Source organism: Poecilia reticulata, chromosome 20 (genome assembly GCF_904066995.2).
Source record: "Poecilia reticulata chromosome 20, P_reticulata-male-v2, whole genome shotgun sequence".
Taxonomy (NCBI): Eukaryota; Metazoa; Chordata; class Actinopteri; order Cyprinodontiformes; family Poeciliidae; genus Poecilia; species Poecilia reticulata.
This window is the reverse complement of record NC_088849.1, coordinates 756,551-772,993: the sequence shown is the minus strand read 5'-3', so window position 1 is coordinate 772,993 and position 16,443 is coordinate 756,551. Positions and strand designations below refer to the sequence as shown.

General features: G+C 45.9%; 1 protein-coding gene across 2 annotated transcripts in view; it reads left to right on the top strand.

Moving 5' to 3' along the window:
• rsu1 (Ras suppressor protein 1) overlaps positions 1-11,276 on the top strand; it is a 32,728-nt gene extending 21,452 nt beyond the window's left edge. For both annotated transcript variants that reach the window (XM_008438254.3, XM_008438253.3), the window contains exon 9: positions 9,824-11,276. In XM_008438254.3, coding sequence (XP_008436476.2) covers positions 9,824-9,926 — 103 coding nt within the window. In that variant the 3' untranslated portion in view covers positions 9,927-11,276. The remainder of the gene's footprint in view (positions 1-9,823) is intronic.
• Positions 11,277-16,443: the final 5,167 nt, after the last annotated feature.

The following is a 16,443-nucleotide window of genomic DNA, read 5'->3' as shown; positions in this document are numbered from 1 at the left end:
TTGATAGTCACTTACATTGTGCCGTTGACTTTGCAGCAATCTCTCACCCCGAACAAGCATAGCGACCTTGGAAATGAAAATCCCCCCTATAACAGGAAGAAACCTCCAGCAGAACTAGAATCGCTCACTGTGAGATACTTTCTATGTATAAAAAAAAAAGTTAAATGTTGATGTATCATTTTTTATTAGTAATCATTTTCAACCGCTAATTAAATTTTCATAAAAATAAAACATATCAAAAATATGTGGACTATAATGAAATTTGGTGCCTTCATTGACAATTTGAACACCCTGTGACTTTGCAAGTTCTTCCACTTAGAAATCATGGAGGGGTCTGAAAGACATCATTTAGAAAAAATCCAGAGATCCCAATGAATGATTTTCCATCCATCCATCCATCCATTTTCTGCCGCTTCATACGGTGTCGAGTCGCGGGGGCAGCAGCTTCAGAAGGGAGGCCCAGACTTCCCTCCCCAGCCACTTCTTCCAGCTCCTCCGGGGGAATCCCAAGGCGTTCCCAGGCCAGCCGAGACACATAGTCCCTCCAGCGTGTCCTGGGTCTTCCCCGGTGCCTCCTCCTGGTGGGACGTGCCCGAAACACCTAACCAGGGAGGCGTCCTGGAGGCATACAGATGCCCGAGCCACCTAAACTGGCTCCTCTCAACGTGGAGGAGCAGTGGCTCTACTCTGAGTCCCTCCCGGATGACCGAGCTTCTCACCCTATCTCTAAGGGAGAGCCCAGCCACCCTGCGGAGGAAACCCATTTCGGCCGCTTGTATCCGGGATCTCGTACTTTCGGTCATGACCCAAAGCTCATGACCATAGATGAGGGTGGGAACGTAGATCGACCGGTAAATCGAGAGCTTCGCTTTTTGGCTCAGCTCTCTCTTCACCACGACGGACCGGTACAGCGCCCGCTTCACGGCAGACGCTGCCCCAATCCACCTGTCGACCTCCCACTCCCTTCTTCCCTCATTCATGAACAAGATCCCCAGATACTTAAACTCCTCCACTTGAGGCAGGACGACCCCCCTGACCCGGAGAAGGCACTCTACCCTTTTCCGGCTCAAGACCATGGCCTCGGATTTGGAGACACTGAGCCTCATCCTGGCCGCTTCACACTCGGCCGCGAACCGCTTCAGTGAGAGCTGCAGATCACGAGCTGATGAAGCTAACAAGACCACAACATCCGCAAAAAGCAGAGATGAGATCCTAAGGCCACCAAAACGGATCCCCTCAACACCTCGGCTGCGCCTAGAAATTCTGTCCATGAAGGTAATGAACAGAATCAGTGACAAAGGGAAGCCTTGGCGGAGTCCAACTCTCACCGGAAACGAGCCCGACTTACTGCCGGCAATGCGGACCAGACTCTGACACCGGTCATACAGGGACCTGACAGCCCGTATCAAAGGGTCCGGTACCCCATACTCCCGGAGAACCCCCCACAGGGTCCCCTCCAGGACACGGTCGAACGCCTTCTCCAAGTCCACAAAACACATGTAGACTGGTTGGGCGAACTCCCATGCAACCTCCAGGACCTTGCTGAGGGTGTAGAGCTGGTCCAGTGTTCCACGACCAGGACGAAAACCACACTGCTCTTCCTGAATCCGAGGTTCGACTATCCGATGGACCCTCCTCTCCAGGATCCCTGAATAGACTTTACCAGGGAGGCTTAAGAGTGTGACTCCCCTGTAATTGGAGCACACCCTCCGGTCCCCCTTTTTAAACAGGGGGACCACCACCCCAGTCTGCCAATCCAGGGGAACTGCCCCCGATGTCCATGCGATATTGCAGAGTCGCGTGAGCCAACACGACCCTGCAACATCCAGAGTCTTAAGGAACTCCGGGCGGATCTCATCCACCCCCGGGGCCCTGCCACCGAGGAGCTTTTTGACCACCTCGGCGACCTCGTCCCCAGAGATTGGGGAGCCCAACCCAGAGTCCCCATGCTCAGCTTCCTCAACAGAAGGCATGTTTGTGGGATTGAGGAGGTCTTAGAAGTATTCCACCCACCGGCCCACAACGTCCCGAGTTGAGGTCAGCAGCGCACCATCCCCACAATACACAGTGTTGGTGCTGCACTGCTACCCACTCCTGAGACGCCGGATGGTGTACCAGAATCGCCTCGAAGCTGTGCGGAAGTCTTTCTCCATGGCCTCTCCAAACTCCTCCCATGCCAGAGTTTTTGCCTCAGCGACCACCTGAGTCGCATGCCGCTTCGCCCGCCGGTACCCATCAGCTGCTTCTGGAGTCCCACAGGCCAAAAAGGCCCGATAGGACTCCTTCTTCAGCTTGACAGCATCCCTCACCAAAAGTGTCCACCAACGGGTTTGAGGGTTGCCGCCGCGACAGGCACCAACAACCTTGCGGCCGCAGTTCCGATAAGCCGTTTCGGCAATGGAGGCACGGAACATGGTCCACTCAGACTCACTGTCCCCCACCTCCCCCAAAACATGTTCGAAGTTCTGCCGGAGATGAGAGTTGAAGCCCCGTCTCACAGGTGACTCCGCCAGACGTTCCCAGCAGACCCTCACTACACGTTTGGGCCTGCCAGGTCTGACCGGCTTCCTCCCCCACCACCGGAGCCAACTCACCACCAGGTAGTGGTCAGTGGACAGCTCCGCACCTCTCTTCACCCGAGTGTCCAAGACATATGGCCGCAGATCCGTTGAAACAATGACAAAGTCGATCATTGAACTGCGGCCGTAGGTTGTCCTGGTGCCAAGTGCACATATGGACACCCTTATGCTTGAACATGGTGTTCGTGATGGACAATCCGTGACGAGCACAGAAGTCCAACAACAGAGCACCACTAGAGTTCAGATCAAGGGGGCCGTTCCTCCCAACCACGTCCCTCCAGGTCTCACTGTCATTGCCCACGTGAGCGTTGAAGTCCCCCAGTAGAACAAGGGAGTCCCCAGGAGGGGCACTCTCCAGTACCCCCTTTAAGGACTCTAAAAAGGGTGGGTAATCTGAACAGTTGTTCGGCCCGTAAGCACAGACAACAGTCAGAACCCGTCCCTCCACCCGTAGACGGAGGGAGGCTATCCTCTCGTTCACCGGGGTGAACCCCAGCGTACAGGCGCTGAGATGGGGGGCAACAAGTATGCTCACTTCTGCCCGGCACCCCTCACCGTGGGCAACTCCAGAGTAGAAGTATGTCCAGTCCCTCTCAAGGAGACTGGTTCCAGAACCAGAGCCATGCGTCGAGGTGGGGCCAACTATTTCTAGCCGGAACCTCTCGGCCTCACACACTAGCTCCTGTTCCTTCCCCACCAGAGAGCAGAGAGATGACGTTCCATGTCCCAAGAGCCAACTTCTGCAGCCGAGGATCAGACCGCCAGGGTCCCCTCCCTCGGCTGCCGCCCGTTACACAATGCACCCGACCCCTTTGGCCCCTCCAACAGGTGGTGAGCCCATTGGAAGGGGGACCCACATCTCCTCTTCGGGCTGAGTCCGACCGGTCTCCGTGGGTAAAATCCCGGCCACCAGGCGCTCGCCATCATGCCTCACCTCCAGGCCTGGCTCCAGAGTGGGGCCCCTGTGACCCGCGTCCGGGCAAGGGAACGCTAGATCCAAAGTTGTTGTGTATCATAAGGGGTCTTCGGGCTGCGCTTTGTCTGGTTCCTCACCTAGGATCTGTCTGCCTTCGGTGACCCTACCAGGGACATAAAGCCCCAGACAGCATAGCTCCTAGGATTATTGGGACACTCAAACCCCTCCACCACGATAAGGTGGCAGCCCAAGGAGAGGATGATTTAAAAAAAAATAATTTATGTGTTACTGCTCCTAAGTATTTGAACATCTGCCAATCAGCAAAAATTCTGGCCCTCAAAGACCCGTTGGACCTCCTATAAAAGGTTCACCTCCACTCCACTTATTATTCTTCATTAACTGCATAAAGACTCCTGTCCACCCGCACAATCAGTAAGACTCCAATTACTAACATGGGTAAGACCAAGGAGTTGTCCAAAGACACCAGAGACAAAATTGTAGAGCTCCACAAGGCTGGAAAGGTGTATTACCAAGCAGCTTGTTGAAAAAAGATCAACTGTTGGAGCAATTTTTGGAAAATGTACAAAAATGCACAAATTGAACAAAATTTTATTTCAAGGCTCCAATAATAAATAAATAAATGTAAATATATATAATTAAAAACTTAAACTAATGGGAGTTTAGCATCCTTATGGAATCTGGTTGTTCTGCTTTTGAAGCTGCTGAACCTTTTCCCAGAGGGCAGCAGGGAGAACAGATTATGATGAGGGCTGAAGGGGTCTTTTGTGATTAAGGGGTCTTAATGGCTAACAAACTAGCTGTTAAGAAAGCTAGTTTGCTGTTAAGAAAGCAAACTAGCTTTCTTAACAAAAATCAGGTGCTGGAGGATGATTTTGTTGAATGCTGAGCTGAAGTCCAGAAACAGCATTTGCACATGAGTATTCTTCTCCTCCAGGTGTTTTAGGCTCAAGTGCAGTGTGGAGGAAACGGCGTCCTCTGTGCAGCGGTTGGAGCTGTAGACAAACTGGTAGTTGTTAAGTGCATTCAGAAAGTCTGTTCTGTGCTCACAGGACAAAAGAGCAGCCTTGAAATCTGTGATCAGGGGCGCCGCCAGGAATCTTTGGCCCCCTGACAAAAAATTAGTTTGGGCCCCTCTGTACAGCTGCTGTTACAATTTTTTGAGTCTTTTTGACCCATAAAAACCATCACAATTTTAAAGGTTTGTCTTCTTTGGTTCAATACTGATAATTAGCACAATATTTACTGCTCATGAATTTTACATCCAACAGTCCACATCCAGTATGCAAGTAGGTTGCTTAATTCTTTTCTATTAGTTTGATTACTGAAATGTGTCTCCCCATGAGCAACAGTCAAAAGTAACGGGCAACTACACATAAAGCCATCCAGACTTCTGAAAATGCTGTGTAGTTGCATTTTATTCAGGCTGCAGTACATAACTTTAATAAAAAATATGTTTTATCCATATTTGTTAAAGCTGTCACCATGTTGTGACAGTTTATGACAGTGTTTTTCAACCATTTTTGAGTCAAGGTACACTGTTTTAATTTAAAAAATCCCGAGGCACACCACCAACCAAAAATGGAAACAAAGATATTCTGTAGCCGCCTATATATAGTCATTCTTATCAAAGTCTCTCGAATAGGAATCAAATAAACACAAAAATGTATTATCACATTTTACATTTCTTATTTCAAATTGCACTTAACATGTCCACTTCAAAAATACACCTGAACAGCCACAACACTGTGGTGTTAAATTTAAAGAAGTTGTAGAAAACGTCAAAGTGTTTTACAAACTAATCCACAAGCATCTTATAGCCGGAATACAGAAAATAATTCTTATTCTGAAAGAAGCAATAATATTTGGGAAACATTTCACTTCATATTCACTGTTACAATATGAAGAGTTGCATGTACAAAATGTCAATATCTGTATATTTTACCCACCTGGTGTGAAACCTGAGCATGTTTGGATGAAAACAGCTGATTTCCTGGCAGAAATTGAAGAAAGACAAAGCTCTTCCTCAACATCTCTGTCTCTCTCTGTTTTTAGTTTTTATAGTAACCAGGCTTCAGAAGCTCACTTCACACAGACATGTTGTGGGAAATGGACTCATGTTCTTTCCAACTACTGCTGAGCTTCACTGTCTTTTCCATCACTGTCGTCAGTCTTTCTAGATTCAATGCTCTCACCGCTACCTGTAACATTCATGCATCACTAATTCTCTTGTTGTAATGTAAAATGCTCTGTACCTACTGCCATCTAGTGGTAAGAACATTACATGATTACGCCGCTAGTCACTGCTACAGCAGACACTCAAAGATGGTATTATTTGCAGATAATTCATTTTCAAAAAATCTTTTAAAATCAATTACCGTATTTTTCGGACTATAGAGCGCACCATACTAGCACCCTCAATTAAAAAAATTAAAATAAAAACTGGAAGCTGCTCTCGGTTTTCCATCAGGACCCAGCAGAGGGCGGCGTCCTAATAAATCTGCTGCATATATTAAGGACGCAGCACTCCGTCTCCAAAGCCAAATCATGGTTTTGTTCACACCGAGCTTAAATGCAGCGGCTCTGTTTCCCTCCTGTAGTGCCAGATCGACAACCCTCAACTTAAAAGCTGCATCATACGAGTTTGAAAACATTTCTCCATCGTGCCTGCTGCTAGCATGTGGTTGTTCTAAATGAAAATTAGCCGTTCTTCTTTGATTTACAATTTTGACTTCTAATGATTCACTTCCTGCTAGAGAGCCCCCTGGTGGTTGAAGAAAAATCCACAGAAAAGCCACAGCGGGCTACAATCCGCATGGTTCAAAGTTTAGGAAAAAAGTAGCAGCTTATAGTCCGGAAAATACGGTACCATAGTGAAATTGAATAATTTCCACGGCACACCTGACAATCACTCACGGCACACTAGTGTGCTGCGGAACAGTGGTTGAAAAACACTGATCTATGAGACAGATAAACTGTGAAAACAATCAATCTCCTCCAGCTCCTTCCTGAATTACTATTACTGGTTAAAGTAATGCACCGTTCTGACCAAAACAACCAATCAGAACTAGTATGATGCTCTTAGCACTGTCAATTAGCCTCATTGACTCACTGCTAAATGTGCTAATGGTGGAGAAACAACTTATCATTACAAGAAACCGTTTATCTGCCTCATTGGTAGCTAAGCTAACTAAACTGAGCATTCACAGTTTGAATCTGCACAGCACTGTGCTATGCTAGCTGCATCATGGCACAAATCGAGGGGGAGGAAGGATGAGCAGCACCTCATGAGATTGTGATTGACAGCACTAAAACTCTCCTGCCACTCACTGGTTGTTTCTAGCGCTGGGAGAAAGCAGAGGAAATAGATTTTTCACAGATTACCTCTCATACCATACTGTCACAACATAATGACAGTTTTAAAAAAATATGTGAAAAATATATTTTTATAAAAGTTACATACTGCAGCTTTAATTTCACTCAGGAGAGGACGGGTCAGGAGGGACATGGTTTAGAGCTGCTGCTAACTGACTCATCTGCTAAGTGGTAAAAGGTACAAGGGAACAAGTAAAATATATGAATATGTTGGTAATTTCTTTCCTTAATTCATTAAATGCTAGTAAAAAGGAGGCAAATAGTCTGTAGCTATGCTAATTATGCTAAATGGTTGATAATCTCACACAGTCTACTCACCTCTCTTGGAGGAAAAACTGGGTTATAAATTAACACTCTTGCCTTTCTCTCTCTCTCTCTCCCTCCCCCTCTCTTTAGAAAACCTGATTTTATAACTTTTCTTAGCAGCATAGTATCTGCCACAATCGTTCATGTCTTCCACGTCTGCTGCTAACAGCGTCACGGTGAAGAACTCCAAGCAGGAACAAACCATTTAATGCAGATAGGGGGTTCAGGGCAAATATGGATGTGTGTTTTTTGATCTGGGAGTTTGAACATTAAATTTTTACTGCTAAAAACAATCTTTAAAAATACAATATGATTAATTTTGTATTTTATAGGTCCCCGATTTTTTAAATTTTATTTATATGAACAAAAATAAATAATTAAATTGTGGAGGGCCCCCTGTTGGTCAGGACCCCTAGAATTGTCATCACTTTTCCCCCCTGTCTGTGATTATCCTGATGCCTTGCCACATGAGCCTGGTGTTTGTTGACTCATGGAAAAATAGGGTAGCCTAGGGTACCCTAACCCAGGTCTCACTGTCATTGCCCACATAAGCGCTGAAGTCCCCCAACAGAACAAAGTAGTCAGCAGGAGGGGCAGTCTCCAGCACCCCCTCCAAGGAGTCCAAAAAGGGTGGGTAATTCAAACTGTCAGAACCCGTCCCCCCACTCTTAGGTGGAGAGAGGCTTTCCTCTCATTCACCAGAGTGAACCCAATGTACAGGCACTGAGATGGGGGGCAACAAGTATACCCACTCTCGTCATGGGCAACTCCAGAGTGGAAGAGTGTCCATCCCCTCTCATGGAGACTGGTTCCAGAACCAGAGCCATGTGTTGAGGTGAGTCACTACGCTAGCTCCCTGTAGCTCAGACAGACTTTTAAATACTGTTAGTTTATAAATCACTGAACAGCTTACAGTAGCACCACAATACATTAAAGATCTGCTGTTGCTGGACCCCTCAGATCTTCTGGTACTGGTTCTGGTCTGCTCTGCATCTCCAGAACCAGAACCAAAGGAGGAGAAGGAGTATTCAGCTTATATGCACCACAAATCTGGAACAATCTTCCTGAAAATAAGATGGATAAATCAAGGCTAAAATTCCCAACTGTTTCTTTTGATTAGTAATGGAGCACTACTAATCAAAGTAGTGCCCTAACCCTCCATCCATTTTCTTGACACCCTTGTCCCTCAGTGGGGTCAGGAGGGATGCTGCTGCCTCTCCAGCTAACGTTCCGGGCGAGAGGCGGGGTCACCCTGGACAGATCACCAGTCTGTCGCAGGGCAACACAGAGACACACAGGACACACAACCATGCACACACACACTCACACCTAGGGACAATTTGGAGAGACCAATTAACCTGACAGTCATGTTTTTGGACTGTGGGAGGAAACCGGAGTACCTGGAGAAAACCCACCATGCACAGGGAGAACATGGAGACTCCATGCAGAAAGACCGGGGCCGGGAATCGAACCCAGAACCTTCTTGCTGCAAGGCAACAGCTCTACCAACTGCGCCACTGTGCAGGCCACACTGATCAACATGATGATTTTAATGATGGGACTTAACAAAATGTAACGTTTATTGCTTGTTTTACAATTAGAGACTCCAAAATGAAATCACAGTATAGTGTCCTGGCATGACAACTACATCAAAGGTCTCATAAACATAGAGGTTTTTCTCAATGAACACCTGAAAATATTTGAGTCTGCAGTTTACAGACAGAGCAAAGCCTCAAATAAAAATGTATTATATCAGTATTTTTATTACATTTTCAGTGTGACTTTTAAATCCATATTGATTTGTTTTTAATTTTCTTAACAGGAAGTTAGATTATGTGCTTATGATGATGTGTAATGTCATGTAATGATACCTCAGATGATCATAATTACTCCAGTCCTTCATTTTTCTTGTTCTCAAACTGTAGTTACTGCTGTTTACTGCACACTGCAGTTTTTCCTGTTTAGTTGGGTTTTGTAAAAAACAAACAAACTCTTTGATTGACTTACCGATATGAACCAAAAAGAAATGTTTTGGTTTTTAAAAACTGAGTCAAAGCCTATGAGAGAGAGAGAGCTGAAGTAGGTTTGTTAAAGACCCCATCTGAGCTTGATGTACAGTAAGAAGTGGACTAACAAGGCTGTAGGGAGGAGGAAGAGAGTCTGGGCTTTTCCACCTCACTGAGCCTCTGGCCTTGTGGATGCTAGACACCCAGGGGGAAGGAAGTGTGACAGACAGCAGTGGCATAGAAGGATGTTGGCCTGTAAGTGTGGAACTGGCACTAAGTGAATCACATTAAACATTTGCAACCACTGAGAAAAACTCCACACCTAAGTATTTTTATTGCTTCTAATAAACATTTTTACTAATGTTACTTTCTTTATCAAATACTACCTGCTGAGGATGATCACACCTCTGTGTGCCAGTCCACAATATTTCAGTTTTTTTTTTTTTCTCCGAATGCTGCTTACACACATTTGTGGGCATTATTCTCTGGACTAAGAGATTTGACTTATTTTATTTGATGAACAAATTCTTACAACTTTTACAGAATCAAAACATGTTTTCTCAGAACACAAGCATGAGGATTTTAAATCTGTCTGCTCATAATTCTTCTTGCTTTGTTCCCAGTCTCTATGGTAGACACATGCAGGCTAACCCAGAGCCTCCGAAGAAGAGCAGTGACAAGAGCAGGAAGATCAGCCGCAAACCACTGGCTGCCAAGAACAAATGAAGAGGAAAGTGAGCATGGAGATGAGCCTTCACTCACCTACCAGCCAAACTGTCTGCCTCTCATGTTCCTGTTATTTAACAAGTTGGGATGTTTTTGCTTGTCCTATTTTCAATCTTCAATGGTCTTTGTGCATTTTGGTTTCCTTTTGCTTTATGTGCTAATGAAGTAAGCTTACATACATAAAGGGAATTTAACATTTAACACTTTGTGGAAAAACTATCTTGCTTTTTAAGAGCTCTATGCCAAATGAAAAAGACACATTGCTTAAAAATACTTGTGGAAGACAGCTGCTAAGTGACTTTACACACTATTATTACTTCTGCACTTTCCCATAAATGAAAATGAAGACTCTACAGTATTAAACTGTGAAAGATCCTGGTTAACATCTGTGTATCCTCACTGATCTTAACTCCTTATTTTAATCTGTGTTTTCTGTCTTGGCTGGTTTTTCCAGTTCATTACAATCCTGTTACTTCTTATTAGCAGCCAGAGTGAAACACCGAGAAAATCTGAGGTTTAAAATCCAAATTAGGCTTAAATTAGTGATGAGAAATGATGCTTGCCCTGGTTCCTTTGTCCAGTAAAAACAGGTGTAACATCTGCTTTGCTTGCTTTTCTTAAGCGCATGCTTCACAATATGTTACATGATCATGTACTTTTAAAGGTTGAAAGTCTTTACTTTAAAAGCTTCTAGACGTCTAATATGTTGTAAGAGAAAAGACTGAAAAGTGTTTAAAATATTTACCAGTTTTTTCGCTCTTAGTTTTTATTTGCTTCTCAAATTTGAAATTTCTTTTACTTTTTACTTTTATTACATTATTATGATTAAGATGATTATTATCCTTAGTAAATAATCACCAGCCTTGTTTGCATATTTGTGTGTCTTTGGCAACCGGTAATGACAGTTTGTAGAGAATCTACAGATAACATAAAATATGAAAAAAACACAAATATTAACCTACTTGCTTTTTATATACATATATAAACACATGAATTCATAATAATATCCTAAAACTTTATGTAATGACCTTAGTACATATAATTTTTTCAGATTTTGTCCAAAATGAGATGCGGGGCCTTGAATGCGAGACCCCAGTTCACGTCTACAGCTGTTTTTTTTTCATTGAACTTTGATTTAATGAAGAGTTTGACCTGATGAACTCACTGCTTCCATTCCACTGTCCTCACAGAATCCCTTTGATTCTTCTCATTTTTATCTCTGTGCCTTCAGATATATGTCATTTTATATTTGATGCATAATCTGTTGTTAGAACATTTTTGCTTTTTGCCACAAGTAAGTTGATAAAAATCCATATTTTGCTTTTGCCAATAAACTTTTTGAGAAATTAACCACTGTTCATTGTTTTGATTTAAGTTGTAATTTATTTTCTGTAATTTTATATTCAGGTCAGTTCATTTATCCAGTCATATCATGTCATAAAAGAACACGGTCGAACGCCTTCTCCAAGTCCACAAAACACATGTAGACTGGTTGGGCGAACTCCCATGCACCCTCCAGGACCCTGCTGAGGGTGTAGAGCTGGTCCAGTGTCCCACGACCAGGACGAAAACCACACTGCTGTTCCTGAATCCGAGGTTCGACTATTCGACGGACCCTCCTCTCCAGGACCCCTGAATAGACCTTACCAGGGAGGCTTAAGAGTGTGATCCCCCTGTAATTGGAGCACACCCTCCGGTCCCCCTTTTTAAACAAGGGGACCACCACCCCAGTCTGCCAGTCCAGGGGAACTGCCCCCGATGTCCATGCGATATTGCAGAGTCGCGTAAGCCAACACAACCCCGCAACATCCAGAGCCTTAAGGAACTCCGGGCGGATCTCATCCACCCCCGGGGCCCTGCCACCGAGGAGCTTTTTGACCACCTCGGCGACCTCGTCCCCAGAGATTGGAGAGCCCAACCCAGAGTCCCCATGCTCAGCTTCCTCAACAGAAGGCATGTTGGTGGGATTGAGGAGGTCTTCGAAGTATTCCGCCCACCGGTCCACAACGTCCCGAGTTGAGGTCAGCAGCGCACCATCCCCACTATAAACAGTGTTGGTGCTGCACTGCTTCCCCCTCCTGAGACGCCGGATGGTGGACCAGAATCGCCTCGAAGCCGTACGGAAGTCTGTCTCCATGGCCTCTCCAAACTCCTCCCACGCCCGAGTTTTTGCCTCAGTGACAACCCGAGCCGCATGCCGTTTCGCCCGCCGGTACCCATCAGCTGCTTCTGGAGTCCCACAGGCCAAAAAGGCCCGGTAGGACTCCTTCTTCAGCTTGACAGCATCCCTCACCGAAGGTGTCCACCAACGAGTTCGAGGGTTGCCGCCTCGACAGGCACCAACAACCTTGCGGCCGCAGCTCCGATAGGCCGCCTCGGCAATGGATGTACGGAACATGGTCCAGTCAGACTCAATGTCCCCCACCTCCCCCGGAACGTGTTCAGAGTTCTGCCGGAGATGAGAGTTGAAGCTCCGTCTCACAGGGGACTCCGCCAGATGTTCCCAGCAGACCCTCACTACACGTTTGGGCCTGCCATGTCTGACCGGCTTCCTCCCCCACCACCGGAGCCAACTCGTCACCAGGTAGTGGTCAGTGGACAGCTCCGCACCTCTCTTCACCCGAGTGTCCAAGACATACGGCCGCAAATCCGATGAGACGATGACAAAGTCAATCATCGAACTGCGGCCTAGGCATATGTGCCAAGTGCACATATGGACGCCCTTATGCCTGAACATGGTGTTCGTGATGGACAATCCGTGACGAGCACAGAAGTCCAACAACAGAACACCGCTTGGGTTCAGATCGGGGGGGCCGTTCCTCCCAACCACGCCTCTCCAGGTCTCACTGTCATTGCCCACGTGAGCGTTGAAGTCCCCCAGTAGAACAAGGGAGTCCCCAGGAGGGGCACTCTCCAGTACCCCCTCTAAGGACTCCAAGAAGGGTGGGTAATCTGAACTGCCGTTTGGCCCGTAAGCACAAACAACAGTCAGAACCCGTCCCCCCACCCGTAGGCGGAGGGAGGCTACCCTCTCGTTCACCGGGGTGAACCCCAACGTACAGGCGCCCAAATGGGGGGCAACAAGTATGCCCACTCCAGCCCAGCGCCTCTCACCGTGGGCAACTCCAGAATGGAAGTACGTCCAGCCCCTCTCAAGGAGACTGATTCCAGAACCAGAGCCAAGCGTCGAGGTGAGGCCGACTATTTCTAGCCGGAACCTCTCAGCCTCGCACACTAGCTCCTTCCCCACCAGAGAGGTGACGTTCCACATCCCAAGAGCCAGCTTCTGCAGCCAAGGATCAGACCGCCAGGGTCCCCTCCCTCGGCTGCCGCCCATAGCACAATGCACCCGACCCCTTTGGCCCCTCGGACAGGTGGTGAGCCCATCGGAAGGGGGACCCACGTCTCCTCTTCGGGCTGAGCCCGGCTGGGCTCCGTGGGTAAAAGCCCGGCCACCAGGCGCTCGCCATCGTGCCCCACCTCCAGGCCTGGCTCCAGAGTGGGGCCCCGGTGACCCGCGTCCGGGCGAGGGAAAACGAAGTCCAAAGTTTGTATTCATCATAGGGGTCTTCGGGCTGCGCTTTGTCTGGTTCCTCACCTAGGATCTGTCTGTCTTCGGTGACCCTACCAGGGGCATAAAGCCCCAGACAACATAGCTCCTAGGATCATTGGGACACTCAAACCCCTCCACCACGATAAGGTGGCAGCCCAAGGAGAGGGAAAGAAATTACCAACATATTCATATATTCAACTTGTCCCTGTATCTTTTACCACTTAACAGATGAGTCAGTCAGCAGCAGCTCTAACCCACGTCCCTCCTGACCCGTCCTCTCCTGAGTGAAATTAAAGCTGCATTATGTAACTATTATAAAAAATATATTTTTTAACATATTTGTTAAAACTGGACCCTGATCAGTGATGGCTCTGAGAAGACCCATAACTCAACAAATTATGTTGACGGTCATTATGTTGTGACAGATTAAAAATTATTTAATCTGCTTTCTCCCAGTGCTAGAAACAACCAATCAGTGGCAGGAGAGATTTAGCGCTGTCAATCACAATCTCATCCTCCCTCCGCCTCGCTCTGTGCTATGCTGTAGCTAGCATAGCCTATTGTGAATGCTCAGTCTAGTTAGCATAGCTACCAATGATGGTAGATAAACATTTTTACTGTAACGATAAGTTGTTTCTCCACCATTAGCACATTTAGCAGTGAATGAATGAGGTTGATTGACAGCACTAATAGCGTCCTACTGATTTTGATTGGTTGTTTTTGGTCAGAACGTTGCATTACTTTAGATAGTAATAGTAGTTCAGGGAGGAGGTGGAGGAGATTGATCTATTCACAGATTATCTGTCTCATAACAAACTGGCACAACATGGAGACAGCTTTAATAAATATGGAGAAAACATTTCTTATTAAAGTTATGTACTACAGCTTGAATAAAATGCAACTACATAACATTGTTTGAGAAGTCTAGATTGTTTCATGTATATTTTGCATGTTGCCTGTAACTGTTGTTCATAGGGAGAGACATTTCACTAAGCTAAAACTAATACATAAAATTTAAGCAACTTATTTGCATACTGCATGCGAATGTAGCAGGAAGAAGCCTGCCCCAATATTCAAAACACCTGGCCCCTAATCGCCTCAGGAGGGGTGGAGAGTATAAAGGCAGACTCTCTCACCTGGTTGCTTATGCTGGCACTTTGTCACACGTCATTGGGAAGGTCACTTGGGTAGCGTGCATGTTTTAAAGCTCTACATCAGTAAGTAATGTTTCTCCTTCAGCATAAGACCTACAAATTCAGTATTTGACTTGAATTGTTTACATCTAGAAAACCACCGGAAGCTCCTGCTTGGTACTGGGGTGTGGCTGTAATTCACCCTCCCCAGTGCAGTTTGCACATAAAACGGGTATGTATTGTTTTATTGCACCCATACAGCTCCATAACACCAAAAATAACAATTATTTATATATAGCACGTATTGGAAAGCTGATCCTCCTGCTGTGGGCTGGAAAGGATCCTCTGGGTTGGGGTCAAGTCATCCAGCTCTGGTAGGTGACAATGGTTTCCTCTGTCTTCTGTAAATCACCTACTAACCTTTTGATTTAATTCCAGCTCTGACACTGCTGCAGCTCACTGGAGACCCTGCTGTTTTGTTTCACTGTTTTGTTTCATTTTTTTTGTTTAGTTTATCTTGTTTCATTGGTTGAATTTGTTACTTTGGAACATTCTATTGTTTTGTGTAGCCTCCAGCCTCACTGCAGGTAGCAGCCATGGATTGTTTTAGACTATTCTATTAAAACATTGATTATTTTAATTGGTTATGTTGGAGGTAACTTTATTTTAGTCTTTGGCCAAGTTTAAATTGTAGTAATTGTGTTTTTTTTGTATTTGCTTGTTTAACCCCACCCTCTTGTCTCCAGGCTGAGAGCTGACGGTAGTGGGAGGGGCCTCCTGGGAGACTGGAACTGTGTTGTGCGAGTGGCCGGTGTTGGGGTTTCTTCACGATTGAATGCCTGTTCACAAGTGTTTGGGGTGATTTATTTTGGATTTGTACATTTATTTTAGGAACCAGTTCCCATTTGGACCGCCCTCCCCCTGCTGGTAGACCTCAGTACTGTACAATACCTTCCTATTGTGTTCCTTATGTTGTGATTGTCTATTTTTTAACATGAAACAATAAATGTAATCCCATTTTTTTGGAAAAGTCTTGTTCTCTCTGGTCACGAACCTCGAGCCTACTGGCAGTGTATTTCCTTGGGTGCAAATCCCAAGGTGGCGTTGTTGACAACTTCTGGTTGCCCTGCTGTGAGGAGCAGAGTACCAGACTCCTACCCTAGTGTTGCCACACAAGTATACATACAATATGCATTTTACTGTTACATGTAAAATTCACTAGCAGTAAATATTGTGCCATTATCAGTATTGGACCAAAGAAAGCAAGGCAGATGCAAGCCTTTAAAATTGCGACGCTTTTGATGAATCAAATAGAATTAAAAAAAAAGTAACAGCAGCTACGCGGGGGGGCAGGGTAATCAAATTTTTTGTCATGGGGCCCAAGATTTCTGGTGGCACCAGTATTGGGAGGATCAGTTGGACCCTGATCAGTGATGGCTCTGTGTTGAGAAGAGCCATCCCTCAACACATTATGTTGATGGTTGCTTTTGACACTGGGGACAAAAGCAACCGTGCTCCTCTGGGTCTTGTAGTTTGGATAGCACTGTAGCCCATGTCCAGGAGAGAGCCGGCTGGCTCGGTCCAGACGGTCATCAGGGTCCAGAAAGATATGGACGGCTTTTCTTAATATTTGTTGCTCACAAATTGTTGCGAGGAGAACAGAGTTTTTCTTCTACAAAAGATCTTAACGATGTTCTGTAGACTTCTATTTTGCACAGAGACGGAATGAAAACAGCTAAAGATGGAGAATGTTAAAATGCTGATTATAAGTGAGCTGTAGAATGTGGACATGATTTGCTTACTGATATTGAAATGGTTCACCATTTGCAGG